We start from the raw sequence: 26828 nt of genomic DNA, 5'->3' as shown, positions 1-26828 counted from the left end.
GCACATTATGTCCAGTGAAATAAGCCAGTCACAGAAAGACAAAACTGCGTGATTCCCTTATATGAGGTTATCTAAAATGGGTGCATTCATAGAATAAAGAGTAGCATGGTGGCTGCCAGTGGCTGGGGAGAGAAGGAACCTGGAAGTTACTAATCAATGGGCACAAAGTTTCAGTTAAGCAGGATGAATAAGCTCTAGAAAGCTGTGTATACTGAATTAAGAGGGGAGACTTGGACTGCAAATTTGTTTAGCCATTAGCAGATAAAAATTCTTACATATTAGTATTACATGCATCCTGAAGGAACTTATAATGTACTTTCTACAGACTCATGCCTTCAACTTTTTTTTATACACAGAAAGTAAAACATTACTTATTATCTACCCCTATAAACATTTTCAAATGCAGTCCTTATAACCTGAAATCAGGGACATTTGCTTTAAATGGAAAGATTATATGTTAATTTAAGGACTAAACCAAGAATGAGGAAATCACTTAGGAAATGGCAGTAACATACTTGATAGAGAGTAGTGTGTAAATGTCTTAATCTAAAACAACGGTAACCTTGTTCAGAAGGGGTATGGTTGTTTAGGGATGTGTTTGATCATGGATTTTAATACGTACTCTGTTAGGCACCAAACCACTTCTCCAAGTGCTGGATTAAAAATAAATTAAATACAAAATTACAAGTCAAAACTCCAAATAAAGCAAAAATGCTAACAAATTTAATGGGCTCTCTAACTCACTACAGTACTACAATATCTGGCACAAGGGGAGAAAACAAGATTATAATGATCCATGCAAATGATGTCTCTACAGAAATGGAAGTGCACAGTAAGGGAGACAAGGGGGTCCCCGTGCTTCACACACAGGTTAAGGCGGCCCAGCACAGGGATAACCTTTTGATTTTACAAAGCTTTTTTTTTAATCTGTTGTGGTTAGACCCCTGTAAAACGCATCAGAACCCACAAGATTTCCTAATTGGTTCCTGGTAAAGTGACAAGTTATTTTGTGGTTTGTAAGGAAATGGCTTCCAGTTGGAGAATTTGTTTATTAAAAGTGTGGTAAATAAATCCTTCAAGATGTCCAATGAATGGCTCCTTTAAGGTGAATGTTCTGAAGCACCTGGAGGAGTTCCACCATCACAGGATTCACAGAAATATTATTCTGTAGGAAACCAAGAGGAATCCCCTTGGCAAATCCTGCCTTTTTTTGGCACCAACTAACAGACTTATTTTCGTGGGCTAGTGAACAAAGATAACTTATATGTGTGTCCATGTGATTATATATATATGAGAAACACTCTTTAAAATGCCAAACTGTTGTTATTTTCTATGTATGAAAGATTACATATGTACATACATGCACACACACAAATACATATGTACATACACATATATTCCCACTGCTCAGGAAACGAGGGGCATTAAATCAGAACATGTGTGTCTACAAGTGAGCGGACTGAGGATGGGCAGACGCCCTTGGTCACGGGACCCTTATCCTTCCCGCTGTGTTTATTTCACCTGGCGCCATTCCACTCGGTCCATAGGAACTTATGGAGAGGCAGATTCCGTTTTCCAAGGTGGCAGAAAAAGATCCAAACTTGCTGACAGCTTTATTCTCTGCATTTGATTCTTCTAAAAGATAAAATCAAATCAAGGAAATTTCCATTTTATCAGAATGAAATGTAAGCAAAACTCACTGTGAAGTGGAAATCATCTAAATATGTAAAAACATGGATATGATTAAGTAATTGAAATATGTATATATAGACACCAATGAATTATTATAAAAATCATTTTAAAAAGCCTGTTTTTAAAGCATATTTAATGAATAGGAAACTGCTCATAATGATAAAGTAAGAAAAAAATACAGTAATGAATAGTGGTTACTGATGGGGTGGTAGAATTACGGGCAATCGTTATCTTTTAAAAATATTCTTATATTTCCTAATTTTTACACTAAACCATATATTTTTATATCAGGTAAAACCAAAAAAAAGTAATTTTAAAATTTCTGTTTCTAAGTTCTTGGGTACATTCAGAGCTGTCAAACAGTGTATTCTTACCTTGAGTTTGGAAAACATTGTGACCATAACTAAATTTATTAGCAAGATTTAATTATTGAGCTTCTTACTAACTTGAGTCCAAAATATTTTAATTAACTCTTCTCCATCTGCAGGTATAACCCACAATGAGTGAGAAGCAATTAACCTCCCCAGGTGGTGTTGCCGGGAGACATTAAATGGCGTTATCAGAAAGTTTCATGGTGACTTATCAGTGGACATCCACTTGGAACTCTCACCTACAAGCAGGGAGAGACCATTCGGGCCAAATTTAGGATTCTTCTCTTATCCTTGGAACTTAAGAAATTTGATACTAGGTGACAGAGCATAGAAAGAAAACCCTTCATTTTGTAGCCAGTATTGGAGAGAAGCCAAGACATTCAGTAGGAATCATGAGGACTTGAGTCCTAGAGACAGCACTTGGTATGGTGCATAAAACAAAATTAAGCCAGAATGGATGTTGCAAACTCAACATTGCTACATAAAGGTAGCCAGGCTAGGGAGACTCTGCATGACAGCTGGAATCAAGGGCTGGGTGCCTAGAGGAGGCAAAACTAAGTAAGGTATAGATGGGCTATGTATGCAATGTACATACACATTACATTAGGGAAAATGGGTACAAACACAATGCAGAACACTTCAGTTACCATCTGAACAATTACACATACTAAGTGCCCGGGACGGGTCTGATGCAGTGCTCAAGTATTGACACCCAATGCCACAGAAATGCAGCCGCTTACTTGTTTCAAAATTCTGTCCTTCCTCTCTTTCTTCTTTCTCATCTTCTGAAGAATAATACTCTTCATTTTTTTCTTTTTTTTTTACAATTTTCTTAGGGTCTCTCAAATGAATTATAAAATTGTGCTTGTCCTTTTCCACTTTGACTTTGATAAAAGTTGGACCTGGGATAGAATCATGGGATAGAAGGCAGGCTGACTGTGATGCCCCGTTTTAAGCTCTTTGACAAGACCTCTAAGTCATGCAGCATAGAATTTAAGCCAGGGATAGGAGTATCTGGGGATATCAACATTTTTATAAAAAGATACCCAAAAGGAATAAAGTGATGGAGGAATTCCAAGAATAAATAAGTAAATACACAAATTCCAGGTGGGCCAGGGAGATGTTTGCAGATTTTCTGCTCGCATCAAAAATCAAATTGGAGAAGGGAGAATGAATTGGCTAAGCTAAGATATATTTATACTCAACTTTATGATTAATCACATATGATAGTTAATGTGAAAGGGTTTTGCAACTTACAAAGAATTGTATAAATGTTAGTTATAGTATTTTCATTAGTGGGAACATACAAGAATTTTCCAAACAATGCATTCTCTCTTCTAGTGCTCTGACTCATCATCTCCTTTTCCAGCTTTTTACTGCTTTTTTTACCCAGCCTTTTCTTTTCAACTTTCATTGAACTGTCATCTCTCAAAGTTGATAGGATTAAGATGAAAATACTGTACTTGCTATGAACCATTTGAAACTTACATACATTACATTCCTATGCAAATCTTGATAAAGGTGAAGAACAGTTATTGAAAATAGAACACGGCATTATAAGACTTGAGTCTGGTGCTCTTCTCAGTTATGTGGTCTAGAGTTCCATTTTCAATTACTACTAATTGTACCCTCTATCCAGGGATGATAATCAAAATATTAAAACATGGTAATATAAATAAATATTTATAGCTATGTATTAATAAAAATCCCTTTCATGTTTTAAATAAACAGTCTTTATATAATAAGATGGTCTGGCATTTGATATAAGTTGTACCACAAATCATTCTTTAAATAATCTGAATAACTTGCAGCCCTTTGTATTTTAAAGATCATTGCTATGATCTTTTGTCTGATGTGGCAGTTACTATCTAAGGATGCTTGAGCCATGATTCCACATAGAGAACAGCATCTCACTCTTGCAATGATTTCCTCATTAAATTGATGGTCATTTGATGACAAGATGGGAAGAAGGAAGGAAGGAAAATTAAGAGAGGGAGGGAGGGCTGGGGGAAGGATCAGGGGTGATAAGTGGTGAGCTGGCGTCACAGGCAGAGTGTGGGTGGGAGGAGCCCACGGTGCCCTTTGCTGGGTTGCATCGTCTTGTGGACATTAAATAGGATCCTGTTCCTGTCCCCTCCCCCACTGACTCTTCCCAGCTCCCAGAGACCACTGCTCCCTACTGGACAATAAGCTGTCAAAGAAGCCCAGGTCCTCAAATCCATCTTAAGGGAGTTTTAAAGCACAGTGAAAAGAGAAGCTCTGCATGACGTCCCTGATAGGTTCCCGAGAGCCCAGGTCTGCTCTTAAGAGAGAATTAAGCATTTCCTTTTTCCAGACTAGGTCCTCCACAGCTCATCTGTAAGATAAGAGTCCTCTTCTTCTTAATGACCTGAACCCAGAGGCCTTTGCTCTACAGCTAAAGTAACTGCATATTGGCAGCAGGCCCCCAGGCTCTGTGCTCCAGAAACCAAACCAGGAATTTGCTCCAAATTCACAGTACGTGCTTGGTTTCTGATGTAACACTGCATGTTGTAATTAATATTATTAATAATTGCAGCCACTATTATTCGACTTTCTAATCATACAGAAATATTTTAACAACTGGAATAGTCTGTGTTACTGTGTCCGAGCTAACCTCTCAGTGGGCTTGTGCTTTGCAGAGTCAGTCATAATGGAAGTGTGTGGAGTCTGAGAAAGGCGGATGTGGGATGTAAATGAGTCTCAGTGGCACATCACTACTCTCAACTATCACTCAGGAGTGCAAGGCACCAGCTTGATCTGAAATGGGTTAGTAGCTTCCAAGCTATTAACCAGCTGCTTTCCAAATGTACCTTTTTCAAATGTTGTCTTTTCTACTTCAATCCTCCCTCCATCTGAAGGATACATATAATAATTTGTTCCTGAGATGTGGACGGGTGTATCTCCCATATTGTATCCACGAAACTAGAAGAGAAAAAACATCATGCTTGGAGTGTGTAAAGGCAATTGACAAAAGTGAAGTCATCAGTGTGAGCCAACGAGAGGTGCCGTAAGCTTAATTTTTGCTAAATGATTTGTCTGTCACTTTGCAGACTCAGAAACCACTGTCCATATTATCCTGAGTACCTCCTAGTGGTGTTATGATGACAGGTAGGACGAAAGGCGGTCCATGATTTTAAACTCTGTTCATTGGAGCATCCTCATGACCCAGTGCAAATCAAGTCACTGGACTACTGGCAAGGCAGGGCGAGAAGGAATCAACTTTCCTTTCACTGGCTGCTCATTTTCTGTTTAAAGTCAACTGAAATATTGAGGAGTTCTAAATTTACACATACAGAAAGAAGGTCATGTGTGTGTTAAAGACATTTTTTACTCAGTGTCACTAACAGCTCCAGGAGATGCTGGTGCGTGCTAAAGCATGAAAACACCTGGCTCAGACTAGTAACTAGAAATAAAGGGCTGTTACATTTCTTAATTTCATTTTTCCCTCATTAGGTTTTCCTCATAAAACTGCTTGAGGCGGAGACCAGCAAAAGGAAGTTTTTACAAAAGCAAGCAAGCAACATGGGTGCCTATAGAGAGGCAGCCCCATGTACTCAGCAAGTCCTGCCATCTGAGACAGAGAAGCCAACCTTTGTGTCCACTACTGTAACTGAGCAGAACCCTGTGGGGCCTTCCCGGGACAGACCCATATCCTCCGCTTTAGTCCCTTTCTGAAGGACATAATGGTATCTGATTAGTCACTTTAGAGATGCTAAAACCACCACCAAATGGAAGAAATGAGCTACCTGATGCCCATAAGCACTGAGCCTCCAGACCTCCTGGTGCCTAAGGATTGATCATGTTAACCCCCGTGACACTGCCCTGTTATCTCACCATCAACCCATCAGAGAGCTGTGCATGAGCTCTTTACATACCCTGGGATTCCCCCACCTCACCTTGCCTTTAAAAATGTTTCGCTGAAACCCATCAGGGAGGTCAGGGGTTTTGAGCACCAGCTGCCCTGGACTCCTTGCTTGGTGCCCTATAATAAAGTGCTCTCCTTCACTACAACCCAGTGTCAGTAGGCTGGCTTTACTGGGTGTGGGCAAGCAGACCCATGTTTGGTTTAGTAACGCTCTGACCTCTCAGAGACGCTTATTCATATATACCTAAGTGAATGCTTACGTGTCAGATGTTCATCTTTACCACCCTTAGTTAACCTAGCTTCATGGCACTCAAGAAAACTGGCCTGGGGGTGTTCCTATCTTGGTAGTTGGCCACAAAAGAGATCCTTGGTGTAAGAGGGTGGAATACAGGTCTGAGATGATTTATACTGGAAGAAACCCCGAGGCCTCCATGGTGGCAGTGAAGACGGGGAACCTGACGTTTCCACAGAAGCTGTGTTTTCCCCCAGACAACTAGGAATGACCCAAAGGGGTTTTTTTTTTTTTTAGAAAATTGCTTTTACCGTGTAGACAGTCTCGGGTTCTGGTTCCTGGAGGGGCTCCTCTGCCATTTCCGGGATCTTTATTTGCTCTTCCTTACTTTTGTCCTTTGTGAAAGATTTTCTATTGAAATTCCTGTCTTCTTTTTCTGGCTTTTCCTTGCCTTTCTTTTTACCAGCTTCTTTACTCTTCTTTTCTGCTTTTTTTTCTTCCTTTAAGCGTTCTTCTTCTGCTAATCGATCTTGTTCTTCTTTCCAGGCCTGCAAACACATATAAAAAATTTAATGGGATTTTTCTGGCAGTTCGAAATTTGTAGATACTGACAGGCATATGCAGAATAGATAAACAAGATTATACTGTATAGCACAGGGAAATATATACAAGATCCTGTGGTAACTCATAGCGAAAAAGAATGCTGACAATGAATATATGTATGTTCATCTAAAACTGAAAAATTGTGCTCTACACTGGAAATTGACACAACATTGTAAACTGACTATAACTCAATAAAAAAATGTAAAAAAAAAAACCTCTCAAGCTTATGAGAGACAGAGAAAGATAGAAAAACCATTTGATCCAAATTGAAGGAGACTTAAGAGATATGACAACTAAATGCAACAATCAATTTTGGATTGGCTCCTGGGTGAGATAGGAAAAATAAACAGTTGTCAAAACACACACACACACACACACACACACACAAATTTAATAGGATTTTGAAACAAAGTTGATCCCATTGAGGTTCATTCTGGAAACTGTTTCACATGGTTTTTATAAGCGGTGTCTTTGACAGATCAAAATACTGAGCTAGAAACTGTGTCACTCTTGATTCTATTTCTCACACCCCCTGCCAATTCTCTTCACTGCAGCTTTTTTCTCTCACCCTCTGTTGAAGTTTTCTTTAGTTCAGGTCTTTTTATCTTTAGCCTGAACTGTTAGGTATCAACCTCATAACTGGTCTCCTTGCCTCCACGTGAGTCCAGGCCCCAATTTAGTTCCTAAACATGGTTAATCAGTAGTATGGTAGACCATGTCAAAGAAACATTCCTGGGATAAAACAGTTCCAAAATAGATAAAATAACAAATCAGCATTGTAATGCACGGGAGGACTGGCAGCAAAGTAAAACATAAGAGAAAGCACTAATCTAATGAGGAAAGGAAAAACTGAAAACAGCAGTTTCCCAGGGTTATCTGCCCATCTCTGGCAGCCTAGAACTTGGGTTTTAGGGAGTTATAGGGACTAAAGCCATAACCTGGGAGATCAGACCAGAGACCTCTGAAAAGGGCAGGTATTTTTGTAATGATGCTTTCATTGAGTGAACTAGAAAAAAATCTTGCCCCATAGAGTAAGATCATGAATTTTAACCTTGACTCTTGAGTTAAAGCAGGAGTGAAGTGGGTAGAATGAAGGCCGCCCCTGAGAACTCCTAGCCACAAGTCTGTCCTCACATAGATTTGTAGCCAAAATGCGCATTAACTTAAAAATATTCTGAAAAGGCTGGAGGCTGATGTGAGTTCACAAAGGACAATCACAAAATGTGAGGAAATAAGCCAAAATCAAAAACCTGAAGGAGGAACTGTGAAATTACACCTGCAAAGACTGCAGCTATTGGAACTATCAAACAGAGAATGTAAAATAAGTATTCTAACATGCATCAAGAAAAGGAGGCATCAAAAGTGTCACTAAGAAATGAGAGGATCAAAAATAATAAAGTGAGTTTGAATGCCCTCTTGGAAATGGAATAAGAGTTTTGAAAAGGCAGTATTTGAATAGATAATGGCTGAGATATTTCTGGAGTTGATGAAAACCACTAATCTTAACATTTGGGAAGATCAATGACTCAAATCCAGGAAATAACAGTGGTGTGCTGGCTGTGACTTGGCTTTTATTGACTTGAAAGAGTATATTGTTAAATCTTCAGGAATTCTGTGAGCCAGTTGTTAATCACAGCCATTATTAAAATCAAATGACACAAATGCACAATTAAATAACATTAAAAACAAAGGCAATAAATACTCAAAACTTGCCACTTTCCTAATTAATTTTGTTACATGTAACTATTATCTATGCCCTTGAAGTTATCAGTGTAAATTGTATGTGTGTGGTAGAAATACAGTGGTGTGCTACAGCACACTGCTTCCAACTCCGAATTCAGGGACATCATATTGGTAGCTTGAAATCAGCCATGATTGGAGTATTTATACTATGGATATCAGCAAATGCTATAAATCAGGGATTGATTATTTGTTGATCCTCTAGACTTAAAAATGTACTGGAGAAAATGTTAATAATACAGATTAAACTTAAAAGTATGTTGTGTTTGGAGCCGTTAATATTGTAACTAGCACAAAGACACTGAGGAACTATCATTCCAGTATTTAAAAACTATTATCTGATTCAGCAAAGAGGCTGCTCTTATCTTTGATGAATAAGTGAGATACATAGATACATCCCTTTGTTTTTCACTTTTGTCTTACCTGTTCACGTCAATGAAAGTATCAATCAGCATTCATTTTGGAACTACACTTGTTTGTCAGTTGCAACCATAGGCTGGCTAAGGATATAAGAGCTTGGTAAAAAATTGATGAAAGCATTCCGTGAGAATCAACTGGCTAAATGGAATTCACAATAAAGGGTATTATTTAGAATAAACTTTATCTATCTATAGACTTTTTTTTCTCTAGAGAGCTACTGCTAAATATTCATCAGCACATCACTGAATGTTTTCAAACCAGCTAGAGAGAAAGAGTAACTACTAGTAGTACAGAAATAGAATGTATACATTCTAAACCTTTCCTGTCAAGGGCCATATAGTATTTTAGATCTATTGGGTCAAAAGGTAAAAACAAGGACATTGGGTAGGTATTTATGTAATGAGCAAGAAAAGTAATTTCTGCAAATATTTTATTAAAAAATCACTGAGTACAAATTTCCCCCATAATAGTCTACTAATAAGAAAAAAATAATTCTTTAGATGGGGAGAATAACATTTTACTTCATTACGGTTAAGATTAGTGTTCCCTATCATCAAATTGATTGCAAACGAAGAAAGAAAATAACCTCAATACAAAAGAAAACAAGAAAAAAGGAAAAACGGATCCTAGAAAAGGGAACAAAATAGAAGACAGATTGAAGAAATTCCTAATATAGTTTATCAGAATAGATGTAAATGGCTTCCACTCTTCTGCTAAAACAGAAATGAGCCATGATTTTTTAAAAACTGTTTTAATTCTTATTGTACTGAGATGTAATCAACTTACAATGTTAGTTTCATGTGTACAGCAAAGTGATTCAGTTAAACATGTACATACATATATGTATATATATTTTATGTATGTGCATATATATACTTTTTTTTCAGATTCTTTTCTATTACAGATCATTCCAAGAAATTGAATACAGTTCCCTGTGCTCTACAGTAGGCCCTTGTTTATCTATTTTATATATAGTAATGTGTATCTGTTAATCCCAAACTCCTAATCTACCCCTCCCCACTCCCCCTACCCTTTCCACCCAGTAACCACAGTTTGTTTTCTATATCTATGAGTCTATTTCTGGTTTGTAAATAAAATCTTTTCTTTCTTTTTCTTTTCTTTATTTTTAGATTCCACATATAAGTGACATCATATGATATTTGTCTTTCTCTATCTGACTTACTTAATATGATAATCTCTAGGTCCATCCATGCTGCTGCAAATGGTATTAGGGATGGCATTATTTCATTCTTTTTTATGGCTGGGTACTATTCCACTGTATATATATACCACATCTAGTTATCTGTCGATGGACATTTAGGTTGTTTCCATGTGTTGGCTATTATAAATAGTGCTGCTATGGACATTGGGGTGCATGTGTCTTTTCAAATTACAGTTTTCTCAGGATATATGCCCAGGAATGGGATTGCTGGATCATATGGTAAGTCTATTTTTAGATTTTTAAGGAATCTCCATACTGTATTCCATAGTAGCTGCACCAATTTACATTCCCATCAAAAGTCTAGGAGGGTTACTTTTTCTCCACACCCTCTCCAGCATTTATCGTTCATGGACTTTTTAATGACGGCCATTCTGACTGGTGTGGAGTAATAATGCCTCATTGTAGTTTTGCTTTGCCTTTCTCTGATAATTAACCTTATTGAGCATTTTTTCATGTGCCTACCGGCCATTTGTATGTCTTCACTGGAGAATTGCTTGTTTAGGTTTTCTGCGCATTTTTGGATTGGGTTGTTTGCTTTTTGTTATTAAGCTGTATGAGCTGTTTATATATTCTGGAAATTCAATTATTCCCAAAAGTTTAGCAAAAAAGATCATTTCCTGTCACACTACACAAACCCTCTAGCACAACATAATTTTGAAATTCCGATTAATCAGTTTCATTTATTTTCCCTTGGATTACCTTGAGAGAGCCTTCTAAAATAAAAGGAATCTTTTCCTTCTCTTTTTCTTTTTCTTGATCTGAGATCTCTGTTTTGCTCATTCCTTTGTTGCCTATAACCAGAGGAAATTAAACTTCTTAGTAAAACTCTCTAAAATAAAGTTTCATAGGGGGGACCAGACCTCTGGGTGGTAGGGGATCTCCATTCCTTCATCTCTAAATTCTTTTTTTTTTTTTTTTTTTTTTTTGCCATCTTTGGACTGGACATCTGAAATGGAACCGAGCCCTTTCAGGGATGAGCACCTCACCATTCAGCGGTAGAAGTACATTCCATTCTCGGTGTGTTAAGATTTGGCAGCTTTTACTGAACTGGACTCTCTCTCACTAGAGTTTTAACCTAATTCATTCTAATTTAATCCCTTAAGGCCACAAGAACAAATCTAACTTTTCCTTTCATACTGAAGCCCTCTTCTTGCTGTTCTAGTGATTCTGCTGTGAAGCTTTACAACTGTCCTGACCTGAGAGATCTCAAATTGTTTGCAATACCTAGCAGGTACATTCCAATCCCAAATCAACCATTTACTGAATTTCCACAGACATCCAGTTACATAGTTATTAAGCTTTTGGTTCTGCTCAGAAGCAGAAGAAAGAAAAGGTAGTCAACCCACAATTTTTCCTACTAGAGGCAAGTATGGCCCTGGACACAGTTGTGAGAGGGCAGCCCCACCTGTCTTTTGATACAGTTCCATGCAGCATTCCAAGTACTTACTGCTGTCCTGCTGCGTCCCCAGCAGGAGGAAGGCCAGGCTGATGGATGGATTATCTAACCATTTTGGTGAAAGGTGAATGTGGCATCACTGACTTGGTTTTCTAAGTTTTACTTTAGAATCAAGCCAAGAACAGATTCCTTGGTAATCAACAGAGGTTGCAGACACTTTGGAAATTACATAGCTTTGCTTCTTTATAAGCAATCACCCTCAACTTTGGTTATCAGAAATAATAAATATTATTTCACGCAGAATCTGTTCCCTTTGCACAAACCCAGTAAAATATCTTTATTTTCCTGTCGAATTACCTCAGTGTTTCACTTCTTTATCAACTATCTGTCCTCTTTTGTCACCCTCTTCTCCCTTCCCCTGACAGCATCAAAGCCATGAAAACTAACAACAAAATTCTAAAATACGTATTGACGTAACATCCTGTCGAGTCCCTGTCACAGGCCCCCAAGAATCCCTTTTTTCATTTTTAGATCACAACCCCCAGTTAGTCTCGGGACTCCTCTGTTTACTCCTCGGCTGTCTGAATCTCATTTTGGAAGTCATAATTATTCTAATGGAGACATACTGACTCTGAATTTACTTCCTATATTGTCAACATGTCTTAGATAGGGAAACCTATCAATCCCAAAATATAGACATCTGGCACTTCCCTAACATCACATTTGATCTGAACATATCGAATCTTCCAGATCTGGGAGGAAGTGGGGTCAATGTAAGACAAATGTCAACGTAAAACAAATACTCTCATGTTTGGAATGCAGCCGTTCTATTTTTTAGGGAAAGTGATGAGTCACAGAAATTTTGTGGACAATTTTTTTTAATCCTGAAATATTCACTGTCTTGATTAAATTAATAAGTAGGAGAATATCTTTGGACTTTAAAAAAATGTAAGTTCAACTGGTTACTTACTTTTAGATTTTTTAACAGCATAAATCTTGCTAGAAGAAGACATTTTGGTACCAGCAGATTTCATTTCCAGTTCATTCTTGGTCCTCATGATTTCCTCAGCCATTTTAGACTCCTGATATATTGCTTCTTCTTTTATGATCCAATCTTGAATGGATTTTGCAACAAGTTCCAAATAATTCCTTAAAAAGCCAAAGAACAGCCAGTGATAATGAGTTAATACTAGTTAAAGTCAACAAATGTTTAAGATACTGATTGTGCAAATGAACTTTTCAAAAATGAACTGATCCTAAATTGCCCGTAAAACAAATGTAACAGATTCAGATATATCCCAGATATATTTTGTACAAAGAAGTCATATACAAAGAGCCAATGAACATATGAAAAATGTTCAAGACATGTAAAATTAAAAATTAGATTATTTCTACCCAGACCAAGGATTAAAATGTTTGATAATACCAAGAGTTGATGACAGCTTGGAGAAACAGTCACCCTTAACATTGTTAACTGGAGAGTAATATGGTACAATCTCTTTTTAGAGCAATTTCATAACACAACAGGAACTCGCTTAATATTGACCGCTAGCTAACTGAGTCACAGGATTAGCTGAAACACTCTGTCTTGCTAAAAAACTTACTGGCCTTGTGAACACGCATGTCCTAAATACTAAGCCCTAAGCAGCTTGTACATCTATGTACACAGGATTTAGTAATATTTGTTCCCCAAATCATTTATTCTATTTATATTGATTATTGTAATTGTTTTTTAAATGTTATGTACACTTACAACACATAGGTTTTACAATTTAAGGTTTGACAACACAGAATAATTTTCAGACTGTGTGAAAGCAAGAATTAAGTTTTGAAAAAAAATAAAGCTAGATGAATTCTATACTCAAGTTGCTTCACAATTTCCTTTAATTCTTGATTCCTTTTAAAGAAATAAACTGCAAATTGTAGACTATGAATTATGGGTACACATCATTCAAAAGGTAAAAGACATCTTAAACTCAGTATGTCCCCAAATGAACTCCTGATCTTCCACTCTAAATTGTACCCATCAAAGCCCTCTGGAGTCTCAGCTGATGGCACATCTACACTTATCATCAGGTCAAGCTGAATAGGTCCAATGCCCTGAAGTTATCTTTGGCTACTCTTATTTTCTTATGTTCCTCTTTCAATCTGTCAGGAAATCAAAAGGATTTTTTAAAAACATGTATTTAAAGTATATCCAAAATCTGATCACTTCTCACTTCCTTTACTGTTATTGTCCTTGTCTGAGCCACCACCACCTCTCACTAGGATGGCTGCCAGAGCCTCGCAACTGGTCTCTGGTTCCTACCTTTGTCCCCCTGCAGTCTGTTTTCAACAGAGCAACTAGGGAGATCCCTTTCATCCTTAAATCAGATCACATCTCTCTTATGCTCAGGACCTTTCAATAAATCTGCATTTCAAATAAAACCCAGAATCCTTACTACTGATCTGTGATGAGGGAACACAGATATGTATACCTTGAATGAGATGACAAAATAAAGAACATTTCAGCATCCAACAGTTCAGGAAATTTGCCACCCACAGATACTTTCTTAAAGAATTACTCACAAATGTATTCCAGCTTTCCAGCTGCATTTTTTTTTTTTAAATCCAAGAAAGACAACATGGGATATAAGTAAAAGAGTTGACCACAAAACACAGAAAAATCTACAATTAAATGTAGATACCTATTTATGCTATTTATTTGTGATTAAAGAATATTATTTACAATTGGAAATAAAGATTTCTAGGCAATTTCTAAATGAGAGGCAGGGGATTTGTTGGGATTAAGGGAAAATATGTGAAAGATTTTAACATTTTCTGTGAAATAATATTCATTAACTCCAGCTATTAGATAAAAAGTTTAAATACGTGATTTAAAAGGGTTAAGTGTAACCTCTAGAAGAATATAAATACAATGTATGACTTTTAAAAAACTCATTTCCTATGCTAAGAATAAACTAAGGAGATCGAATCTAACAAAAGGAAGGAAAGGGATTAATCCTGAAGTAAAAATATGTTTATATAAAATTAATGGTAAGAATGAGGCCAAACATATTACCAATAAAAACTATAGTGAACAGATTAGATAATTTAAAATGTAAAATTCTTTAATGCTGTTATTAATTATTATTAAAATATTTTAAAAGACAGAAGGTCTCAGAGTAGCTGAAAAAATTCAAGCTGATATTTAAAAGAGAGGTATCTAAAAATCAAATTGATGCAGAAAAATAAAAAGGTGACAGATGGCTGATGAGGTAGCCAGAAGTCATCTGGGTCCTTGATATCTTTTGAGTAGCTGCACTATCCCTGAGACGTTGTCCGACTACAGATTTTTTTTTTTTGCTACAGGAGAAAAATAATACCCTTTTTAGTTTAACCATTGAAGTCAGTTTTCCATTAATGTAGTGAAATGCCATTCCTAGTTGACATGCAAAATTATTGAGAAAGGTATATTAGTAAATTGTTATATAAAAGAGAATTTCCAATATTAGTATCAAATATGGTTAAATTCAAGGTGAAAAGCATTAAAGGGAACACAGACATCTTTATCATGTTGATAAGTTACAATCCTTTATGAAGGATGCTTCTAAAAATAGATTCAAAAATAAATTCATGCATACACACATACATACTCAGTACACATGCAGAACTGACAGGAAGGAGAAACAGACAAAGTTATACTCATAAAGACAGACGTGAACATGTCTCTCTCAGAAATGGACATACGTTATGAGAACACTGTTTAATTTTATTCTAATAGACTGGAAAATCTAGATGTCATGCATGATCCCACAGAAAAATACAAATTACCAAAAGTAATTGAAGAAGTAGAAAACCTGAAAAGAGAATTAACTTTAGAAGGACTGAAAAAAGGTCATAGATAACCTATCCTTCATTCTTCTGCCCTACTATCTCCCCCATTCGTCCCTGCTAGCCAGCCCCTAGAAATCCACTAATTCTAAATGGTTTTCCTTGTGAAGTATCCTTACCCTTCGCAAAATCATGTACTACATTATGGAAGCTGCTGTGTGTGTGAGCAAAGGCTTAGCAACAGGGCCTTGGGAAATGACCTTGTAGTCCAACTTCTGACAGTATTGTTTCTTTGTTTGTTTTGGAAACTCCAGTTAAGATAGAGGTGGAATGTGCTGACTGCCATATGTGCTCTGAAACCTCCAATCTGTGGGCCTGCAACTTACTGAGGCAGCTGAGAGCTGACCTGTAGCTCTTGGTAGGAAACTGAGGCTGTGGCTTCCCTGGGTGTGTGTCCCGTTTCAGCAGGCGTATACAACCAGCGTGAGTGGGGAAAGGAAAAGAAGTGGTGTGCTGGGGTGGCCACTGAGCCCCTGGGTGAGATGAAGATGCTAGTCACACTATACTTCCTTCCCTGTAGTCTTTCCTAAAGCTGAGTAAAACACAGGATGGGATTAAAGCCTATTGTGCTACGCACGCAGTTCTGATATTTGAACCCACAACCAACCTGGAGAACTAGGTCATAAAAATCATACGTAACTGTCAATGTTATCAGTAATGTTAGTGTAACACTGATACATCTCTAAGTGATATATTTTACACATTTGGGGAGAAGATTATAAACATCATTGATCTGATGAAATAGGTTCCTGAGAGAGAAAAATTGTAGCTATAAGTGATGTATCGAACTTATTAAGTTAAAATGTAGGTAATAAATCAACATGTTGGGTTTTATTACTTAATTTGGGATATCTGAAGCAAAGCATGTGTAACATTTTTTATCAAGGTTTTCCTTGAAAAGGCACGGTTTTCCTTTTGTGAAAAGTGTTGATGTAAATAACAAACCTTACGGTTTGGCATTTTGGGGTACCCTATAGTTTTTGTTTCTGTTGTCAAGGTATCTTTTTCTTTTATAACATTAAATTTTCTAATAATTTCTTGTGATGCACAAATGTGCAATTAAAAGATAAAATCTCCAGGTAATTTCTCCCATTAATTCACATTTTTCTATAGATCATTTGGGATTTTCCTGTGTAAATAACAACCTAAGCTATCAATAATGACATTTTCTTCTCTTCCTTTTCAATTCTTACACTTTTAAGGTATTTTTATCAATTTATTTTGCAAATTTACATCTTCATTAAATGTTGCTTAGAATTGGTGATAGTGGTTATCTGTTTTGTTTCAAATTTTACAGAGCATGTTTGTTACACTTCTCATTAAGAATGATGTTTACATCTTAGTAACTTCAAAGGCATTCAAAAGACAATGGAATAATTTTTCCAATGTGCTGAGAAGAATTTACTTGTCAATCAAGGATTATATCCTGAGCAAAATTATCCTTCATGAACAAGGTTAAAATGCAGACACTTTCAATAAACAAACTTGACTTTATTACCAAAGATCCTCACTATAGGAATTCTTAAAGCCTTTACTTTAGGAAGAAGGGAAAATAAAATAGTAAGCATATGTTAATTCACACAAACACTGGATATAAAAACAAAAATGATACAAATTTGTGGGGTAAAAACATGAAGATAGGACTAAAGTCTTAAGACCACAATAACAGAGGCGACTACAATGAAACCACAGATGACTGCTAAACAACCATCGAAAAAAAGACTAGAACCTAGCAAAAAAAATCTTCAACTGGAAACAAAGAGGGAACCACAGCGGGACGGTAGGAGGGGCATGATCACAATATAATCAGCCTGTACCCCCAAGGTGGGCGACTCACAAGCTGAAGAATAATTCAGTCGTGGAGGCCCTCCCATAGGAGTGAGAGTTCTAAGCCCCATATCAGGCTCCCCAGCCTGGGGTTCCAGCATTGGGAGGAGGAGACCCCAGGACATCTGGTTTTGAAGGCAAGTGGGGCTTAACTGCAGGAGCCTCACAGGACTGTCGGAAACAAAGACTTCATTCTCTTGGGAAGCGTACACCTATCCTTCTGAAATGATTCCAAAAAATTGCAGAGGAAGGAACACTTCCAAACTCATTCTATGAGGACATAATCACTCTGATACCAAAAACCAGACAAAGATATCACAAAAAAAGAAAATTACAGGCCAATATCACTTATAAATATAGATGCAAAAATCCTCAACAAAATACTAGCAAATTGACTCCAACAATGCATTAAAAGGATTATACACCACGATCAAACGGGATTCATCTCAGGGATGCAAGTTTTTTCAATATCCACAAATCAATACTTTCTTATCATGCAAACTTGGAGTATTTATAAAAACTAACCACATATTAAGCAATAAAGTAGGTCAACACATTTCATAGCATCAGTATTCTATAGAACATGTTATCTGACCACTGTATCTTGACATTATAAACCACAACAAAAATGTAACTCACAGCCAAATGTTTAAAATTAAAACTCACATTTCTATGCAGTTCGATGGGTCAAATAAGAAAACATTATGGAAATTAGAAATGAAAGATAAAAATTCTATCAACCAGATATTTTGTGGTGCTGCTTGGTGGCACATAGAGATTTTGCCTTAAGTGCTTATAAAGCAACAAACAACAACTCAAAATCCTGGGATAAATTTCTAATTTAAATTAGATAAAGAACATCAGATTAATCCAAAGAAATTCAAAGAGGAAATAAAAAAGATAATAGAGATGAGAATATAATCAAAAATAAAAAGGAGAAAGAATCAAGATCAACAGCTGATTTTTATAAAAATCAACAAAACTGGCAAACTGTTGGCGAGATTGGTCCAGAAAAATGTAGAGAAATCACAGATTAAAAATATAAGGTATTAAAAGGAATAAAGGTAGATATGACACAAAGAAGCAAAAGCATATTGTAATCAACTTTATGCCAATAACTTGAAAACAGGTGAAATGGTAAATTCCTACAGGAATAGAAAGTATTAAAGTCTATTAAAAAATAACTATATTCAATATTCTGTAATAATTTTTAATGAAAAAGAATATGAAAATGAATATATGTATATACACCAGTAATCGACACATTGTAACTGACTACATACACTTCAATTACAATAAATAAATAAATAAAAAGAAAACCCAAAGAATCTAATAACCCGACAGAAGCTGAATCAGTAATTAAACATCTCCCCAGGTCCAGATGTTTTTATCTGCAAGTTTTACCAAATGCCAAAGGAACATATACCTTAGTCTTGTACAAACTCTTTCTTTATAGAGGGAGAACATCCTCCCATTAATTTATGAGGCTAATAAAATCTCAGTGCCAAAGCCAGACAAGAACATTTAAAGAAGGGAAGATGATAGTTGAATCTTACCCATGAATTCAGACACAAATATCCTAAACAATATATTAACAAACCAAACGCAGCAACTTACAAAAAAGATAACATAATGGACAAACTGGATTTTCACAAGAATGTAAGGCTGAATACTAGAAATTTAGCACTTTAACCAATTAAAGAAAAGGAAAAAAAAAAGGACACCTAAACTGATGTAGAAAGATCATTTGATATGATTTAATAGTCATTTATGATTAAGAACTCATAGCAAACTAGTCATAGGAGGAACTTCTCTAACCTGATAAGGAGTATTTACATAAACCCTATAGCAAAAAACCAAAAACATACTTAATAGATGAATATTCAAAATCTAGAACAAGACAAGTATGTTCTCAAAATCGTATTGGAAATCCTAGTCAACAAAGAAATAAAAAGTGTAATTACTAGCAATAAAAAAAACCAAAGAAAAACAACAGTTCAAGATATGAGCTTGGTGTACCTATTATGTGCCTTAATTTAAAAAAATCATTTTATAACTTTAAAATGTGTGTTCCTGCGTATATATATATATGCATGTACACAACCTGTTTCCCCAATTATTCTGTCAGTCCATGTCCATTCTACCTTTCTGTATCCCTTAGGACTAAAACAATGCTATACAAAACATAAATACTGAATATACATTAGCTAGTATTGAAAAATAATTAAATGTCATTATTATTAATGAGAAGACAGAGCAAAATCTTAAGATAGCAACAAAATAACTAAGGAGCTGAAAGAAAAAAAAGAAAGACAATGATTCCTATAGGTCTCAGTTTTCTGGAAACCTGACTGCATATGCCACTCAGTTGCCCTACTTTTGAGTTTTCCCTAGATGAAGTGGAGTTAACCCAAAACCAGAATGCAGAATTTCATGTTTTGTTGTTTCTACTTTAAATGTTTCAGAGGCTTTTTATTGGAGTCTAGATCAATCCAATATAGTTTAATAATATCCCCATTAGACGCAATGGGGCAAGGAATGGTATCTGTCTTCTTCAGTAGAATAGTTTCAATTCCTATCCTAGTGCCTGGCATGTAGCAGACATTCAACTTGATGAGCTGAATTGAACCTATAGTACCACACAAGTGCTTTTATCAAGTTGAACCACCGAGCTTCAGCCAAGGAACTGAAAACTAAGTAACTAACAAGCTAACGAGATAGCTAATTACCTGAATCCAACATTGGAGTGAAGAGCAACATTCCAATATTCACGATGCAGACGTTGGAGATTCATTGGATTATGAAAGACTAATAGTAAAGAGTTGTCTTGGGTATGGTGATAAGAATCAATACACCTATATTGTTGATTGGCTTCGTGAAGAACCTGAAAACCAAAATAATTCCATTGTTGTGTCTTTTTTCCCCAAGAGAAGGGTCTCGTGCCGGGGCATTTCTCTGCCCCTTTCTTTTTCTCCCCTTACCGCCATGAGGTTAGTCAAGGTGAGAGCATAAATGGTAGATATTTGGGGGGGCATTCCAGCAGCTCTTACAGAAAAACAAATACAAGGCTCTAGGCATACAGGCATTTGCTCAAGTGTTTTTCATTAAGGCTTGGAGATAATAGTTACAGTCTAGGAGTTAGTTACTTAATGTTATCTGTGCCTTCATCTAGATCGTCTCATTTTATCATTATAAAAATCCCAGATAAGTAGGTAGGATTATTTTTCCCATTAAAAAATATTAAAAGTTGCATTTTTTTTCAGCATCAGTTGCGGCCAAGAGAAAATAAAAGACCTGTCCAAGAATACAGTACCCCTAAGTTCTGGTGTCAGGGCTCATCTAGATGTCACGTTTCACACCCCACACAGTGCTCTCCACGACACCACGCTGTATGTAGTACAGAGACATGACCTGAGTGGTCTTCTGGATACAGATTGGTCTACATGACTTCTATCCCTGACCTTTCCCCAAACATTCTATCATCAGCACTGCAACTCTAGCCCCAAACAGAGGGGCACAGTGGGCAGCTCGCTGTCCTATTGCCTTTTCCTTATGCCAGTCAACGTAAGGAAACAGATCCATCGGGAAATAAATCAGACAGCTGCGGGTTTTTGTTTTTGTTTGCGCTGTCCATATCAATCTAGTGTAGGCAGATTTCTATTCTCTACCGTTTGGATGATCTAAAGGCATGGAATTGCCTATTATGTCAGGAAAGGACTGTTTTACTTTTGCTTTCAATTTTACACTGGTAGCATAATCAAAATAACACATTTACGTCCCCAATCTAGTCCTCCACATGAGTGTCTTTATGAAGTGGCATTTAAAGCTGTACATCTGTTCCCTGAGAGCCAATACAAGAAAAACACACGTGGTAAATATCTTTGCATTTTAAAAACTTGCTGTGTAGGGCACTAGCCATTACTTTACTTTTTTTTTGAAAGGCAAATTCCTTTCAGACTTTAAATCCAAAAAACAAATATGTTTATCTCTGATGAACGTGTATTCTTCCTTCTATTCAAGAGCACCACAATCTTTCTGTTTCCACATTAATTTTGACTGATAGGATATACGGCACTAAGCTTCTCAGAACTGAAGTTGTTCTCAATCAATATTTGATAAACTTTCATATATTTCTTCTTCTTTTTTAAAAACTTGGCCTCTACCTATTATTCTGTGTTAATATCGTTGGTCTCATTAACTAATTTTTTTGTTAACAATGAAGACCTACTATGTGCCAGGCTATGTATAGGTTCCAGGAAAACAAAATGAACTAGATAAGATTTTTCTCTAAAATCTAATCAGGATTTTTTATAGAGGATTCTAGAGTTCAGAGAGGTGTGTCTAAAAAGATGAAACTGATGGAACATCTGATATGTAGAGAATGGATCGAGTCAGGCAAGAGTGGAAGCAGGTTGATGACTGGGAGAACATTACAGTAGATCAAGAGGATGGTAGCTGGATTAAAGCAGCAGCAGTGGAGATGGTAAAGAGCTTGAAGATACATTTTGAGGTGTTCCCTCAAAACCTGATAACGGATCAGACATTTGGGACAAAGGAAAAGCTGAAATAAGGAGTAGCACTTAGCCTTTTGGCAGTGGTGACGTTTCCTGAGATGGATGAGGGGAGAAACATGCTTCCTATAGGACACTGAATTTAAGATGCCTATCAGAGATTCAAATGGAATTTGGAGGTAGGTACACTAAGATGGAGCTCAAGATAGAGATAGCTTGGAAGATAAAATCTTATGAGACATCAGGATTAGACATATATAATAGACGAAATAATTAAAAGAATATTTGCAAAGGCGTGAAGATGATTCAGGCCTGGGACTTGAGGCACTTCAATACTTGAATATTAGGTGGAGGAGAAGTATTCAACAAAATTTCAAATGGAGCCCTGAGGAGGAATCCAGTATGGTGCCTTGGAAACCAAGAATGAAGAATGTTTCACAGGGAAATGATTGGCTTTGTAACTAAAAAATCAAGGAAGGTGAACATTCATTAGGTTTGGGGGAACAATTACATGTGACCTTGAAAAGTGAAGTTTCATGGAGTGGTGAGGACAGAGATAAATCAAAATAAAAACGTCTGAAATGAACTTCCAGGTAAAGATGGAAGATTAAACACATGCAGTCCTTAATCCCCTCACTAAAGGAACAGTAAAATTTTTGAATTTTAATATTACAAAGTTAAAGGCCACGGAAGAGGCAAATGCAACAACATTTGAGAAGCTGGAAAGCAGAAGGATCAGGGGTAACTGACTTAGCAGAACATACAAAGCCAAATCCTAAGATTAATTTCAAGAGAGCAGAAGGAAATTTATGTGTGTGCAGAAATACAAGAAGGTTCTGGAAATGCCATGGAGTGAAAGGGGCATTGAAAACAGGAAAATTAGTCTTTTAAGAAGCCATTAGGGCCCCCAAAAGCCCTCAACAGTTCTGAGCAGCCAGCGGACTGCCCATCTCCCATCTCAGCAGAAGGGTGACCCACATAAAGTGACCCTGTGGATTTAAAGGCACACTGAGGGAGAGATATACCCCAGAAGAAAGAGAATTGTGTGAAGTCTAAATTGGCATGGTCCAACAGAAATATAAGGTGAGCCACAAATGTGAGCCACATGTGGAATTTTACATTTTATAGTAGCCATATTTTAAAGGCTAGGGAAAAAAAGGTAAAATTAATTTTAACTATTTTATTTAACCCAATATGTCAAAAATATATTATCATTTCAATATGTAATCAATGTAAAAACTGTCAATGAAATATATCACTTTCTTTTCCCACTAAGTCCTTGAAGTCTGGTGTCCATAGCACTTACACAGTGCATAGTGTACTTACAGCACATCTCATTTTAACTAGCCACACTTCAAGTACTGAGAATCTACATGTGATTGGTGGCTGCCACACTGGACAATGAGGATCTAGAGACTGAGTGGTAAGAAACCTTAAACTCCTTCCCTCTACCACTTAGCACCCAAAACCCTGACTGGTAGGTTATATTTTGAAAATAGGAGATTAGATCTTTTTTTTTTTCCTGGAGACTCTAAATGGCCCAAGAGTACAGAATTAATGTATCAGCACTGGCAGGTCTCCCAAGGAAACCCCACAGCCAAATCACCCAACAACAAAGATCAGTTTTTGACAACTTCCCCCAACCCTGGACCTCATGCAACATTCCTATCAAATTTTTAGTGCCTCATTATTAAGTTACAAAAGGGTAAATATCATTAGATATTATTTCCCAATATGAAAAATTGAAACAAAAAAAAACTTAAAGAAAACTTTAGGAAAAAGACAAAATGCAGGGAGAAGACACTAAGACTTCAAAGGAGTTTAATATCCTCATAGAGATAAGAGAAGATATGGTACCAGGGACTGTGAACAGATTGTTCTATAAAGGTAATTTGTAAATATAAATAGAACTTTAGGAAATTAACACTGTAAAAACAGACACAGAGGACTCACTAGAAGAAGTGGAGGAAAAAGCGCCATATTTCCAGAATAAAAAGAAACAGTGTTGGAAACTAGGAGGGTAAAGATAAGGAAATTGGAAGTTCAGTCCAGGAAGTCCAACATCTGAATAATAGGCGGTTCAGGAAGAAAAACTAAAGAAAATGGAGGGAGATGATAATTAGTAAAGTTATGATTGTAGGACATTTCCCAAAATATAAAGACCAGAGTTTCTGGATTATACTGGGCTCCCCAGTACAGTATTCAGGAACAGAACCACATACCAGTGCCCATCAACAGGGAATCCAGACCCTTAGGAAAAACAGAAAACCATCAGAGACTCATAAACAGGTGATCACCAATCAGAATTTCACTGGTTTTTTTCTCAAGGACCATCTGGAAAGCTAGAAGACCACTGAGGAATGCCTTCAAAATTTTGAGGGAAAATGTTTTTAACTTAGCATTTTACATAAAGACAACTGACAGTCAAATATAAGGGTACAATTAAGACGTTTTCAAACAGCCAATGCCTCAAAAATTTACCTTTCATCTATTTTAATTCAGGAAGCAACAGGAAGAGATGGTCCCCTACAAAAAGAGTATAACCCAAGAGAGAAGATGACATGGGATTCAGGAGACAGAGTATCCAACTGGAAATAAAGGTAAAGTTGATACGAGACTCTGGGATGATAGTGAAGGGAGAGCCCAGGACCACAGCTGTGCAGGAGACCTGAGGGCAAGCAGCAGTGCAGAGCACACAGGGAAGGCATCGCTTAGACAACAAAACTGATAAAATATCTGTTAGGTTTGAATAATAATTTAGACAACTAAATTAAGTGACAAAAAAAAAAAACAACAGGTAAATACCTTGAAGATTTTTACTTCTGGGAATTTAGGCATAGGGGTGGGAAGGAGTGGCTATTTTTCATAAGACTCTTTGTAGAATTTTTTGGCTTTAATAACATGTGGATGTAAAACTTTGATAAAAGTAAAATTGAAATTAGCAAGACAAAAATATAGGTTTTGGCATAAAATGTAAAAGCAACAAAAGCAGCCAATTTTAGCATTAACTTATTATGTTGCATGGTGGTTCTGGGGCTGGATTTCTTGGGTTCATATCTTGCTTCTCTCACTTACCAGCCATGTGACCTTGGGCAAAAGTTACTATTGGTCAAGGTGCCTCCGTTTCCTACTACTGATACAGTTTCTACTTCAGAGGATTATTGAAAAGATGATATAAGCTAATAATATATATTAATCATTGACTGGCACATGGTAAAGTACTCTATAAATGTCAGCTATCACAGCTTCCATTGACCTGTCAATTGCATCAGAAAATAGTTTGAAATGTGAAAATGGAAGAGAACTGACAGGCAAAATGGGGGAAAACAAGGTTGCTACCCAGTAATGCTTTACTTTTATTATTATGGGGTTTTTTTTTTTTAATGTGTAGCAGTCATGCACGTATCTTTTTTTCTTAAGATTTTATAAAAAACATCCTTTTAGAAAGTGTATTTCAAACAATCTTGGGCACGCATAGCTCAATCTGGGCATTAACTCATTTTATAAATGAAGTAAAATGGGAATATTGATCTGAACGAGATCTAAGCATGACCTAGAAGTGACCTAGAAGTTGCAAGTCACACCACGCCTCCCCAGACCTATACCCGACTGCCTTCCAGGGACTCACAGTCCGTTAATACCTGAAGTAGGACTTTCGGTTTAAAATGTTCCGTGAAACTCCAGTCCATCAGACTGCGTTGCTGTGTTTTCTTTATGTCCTCTAAGTCCGCTTCCACAGTCATCTTCTTGGGTTTCTAAGAAATCATAGGAATACAATTTCAGCTTTGATTTGTTTAAGTTCCAAGTGGAGCCCTCTTGGACTCCATCAACTAACCAGCATGCACTCCGTCTAATTGGGGAAATCTGCATATGTAGAAACCCATATGGCAACATTTTAAGAGAACTCCTGCCAGAAAGAATACGCCTTTGACTTTTTTTTTATGGGCAACATAATCTAAATATTTTTATTGTTAGGTTATACTCTTCTGAGTTCTGTTAGCAATTATAAGCAGGTTTTCTGAACTCGCTTCAAGACAGCATTAGTTCTACATGGCTGTATGGTCAGCAGGTGTTCGTGAAGTTGCCAAGCCACACTGTCTAGAGAGGCGCATGGAGCTGGGAAGTTTTGCTTGAGCGGCTAGTGGAATTAACTCCTTTCTCTCCAGTTGGAGCTGGTCTGCGGATGTCTGAGTAATCCCTCTCCTCTAGCATCAGCTTTCTCCTGCTAAGCGTCTCTCTCTGCCTTTTTTTTTTTTTTAAGTTCAGTTTTCTCAGATCATCTTACTTGCATCTACACTTCTAGGACAATAATTTCTTACCTTTTCAAGAGGGTCAGCATTTGTGAAGGTTTCATCTTTGATCTCATCGTTCGTGGTGCACTCTGCAAATCAAAGACACCAACATCCAGTTGCATTTAGGCTTTGTTCTTCCCTTGGTCAATGCTGTGCCTTTTTGTTGCCATATGTTCTATGTTTCTGTGCTGAAAAGGTAATTCCTGAAAGGCCTGTTTGATGCCTCCAAAAAAGATGTTTGTGTCAATAATTCTAAATCAGTGTCAACCTAGAAAAGTTATACTAAAGCCTTTGAAAGAACCCAGCTTCCTATCCAATACTCTCCTGAATCATGTATCAGATAGGGTGCCTTCAGGCTGTATGGCTCACTTCTAGCAGTGTACCTTTTTCTTTCCCAGTTGCAAATATTTACTGATTAAACTAAACCAACTGTGCAGTATACACTGTCTTACCTTGCTAGCGACTACCACAAAGCCTTTTCAAACTTCTGTGGGTCATATCTTGTGGGTGCTAGACTAGGACAGTGGTAGAGGATGCACGGAAAGGAGTACTACCAGATAAATGCACCTCCTGTTTGAAAATGATACTAGTCATCATCCTGTAAAGCGTTTCTTCCATTTACTCATCATTTATTAATTTATGACGCATTTAACGGTCACTGGCAGATTTATAGATGGGGTTTAAAAAAGGTAGTGAAATCAATGGCTAGCTGGACTCCATGGACCAATATGAGTCATACACACCATCTCTCCTTGTGGCCAGA

The 26828-nt window shown here is 36.8% G+C and overlaps 1 protein-coding gene across 1 annotated transcript in view; it reads right to left on the bottom strand.

The window, feature by feature from the left end:
• Positions 1 to 26828, bottom strand: part of SPAG17 (sperm associated antigen 17) — a 190430-nt gene that overhangs the window by 68037 nt on the left and 95565 nt on the right. The window contains exons 16-24 of the mRNA XM_006184295.2: positions 26093 to 26154; positions 25415 to 25528; positions 19992 to 20146; positions 12533 to 12711; positions 10866 to 10957; positions 6493 to 6729; positions 4895 to 5006; positions 2804 to 2965; positions 1522 to 1635 (exon numbers count right to left, since the gene is read on the bottom strand). Of these exons, the coding sequence (XP_006184357.2) occupies positions 1522 to 1635; positions 2804 to 2965; positions 4895 to 5006; positions 6493 to 6729; positions 10866 to 10957; positions 12533 to 12711; positions 19992 to 20146; positions 25415 to 25528; positions 26093 to 26154 (1227 nt within the window). The remainder of the gene's footprint in view (positions 1 to 1521; positions 1636 to 2803; positions 2966 to 4894; positions 5007 to 6492; positions 6730 to 10865; positions 10958 to 12532; positions 12712 to 19991; positions 20147 to 25414; positions 25529 to 26092; positions 26155 to 26828) is intronic.

This window comes from Camelus ferus, chromosome 9, assembly GCF_009834535.1.
Source record: "Camelus ferus isolate YT-003-E chromosome 9, BCGSAC_Cfer_1.0, whole genome shotgun sequence".
NCBI classification, from domain to species: Eukaryota; Metazoa; Chordata; class Mammalia; order Artiodactyla; family Camelidae; genus Camelus; species Camelus ferus.
The sequence above is the reverse complement of the archived record's forward strand: the minus strand, read 5'-3'. Positions and strand labels throughout refer to the sequence as shown.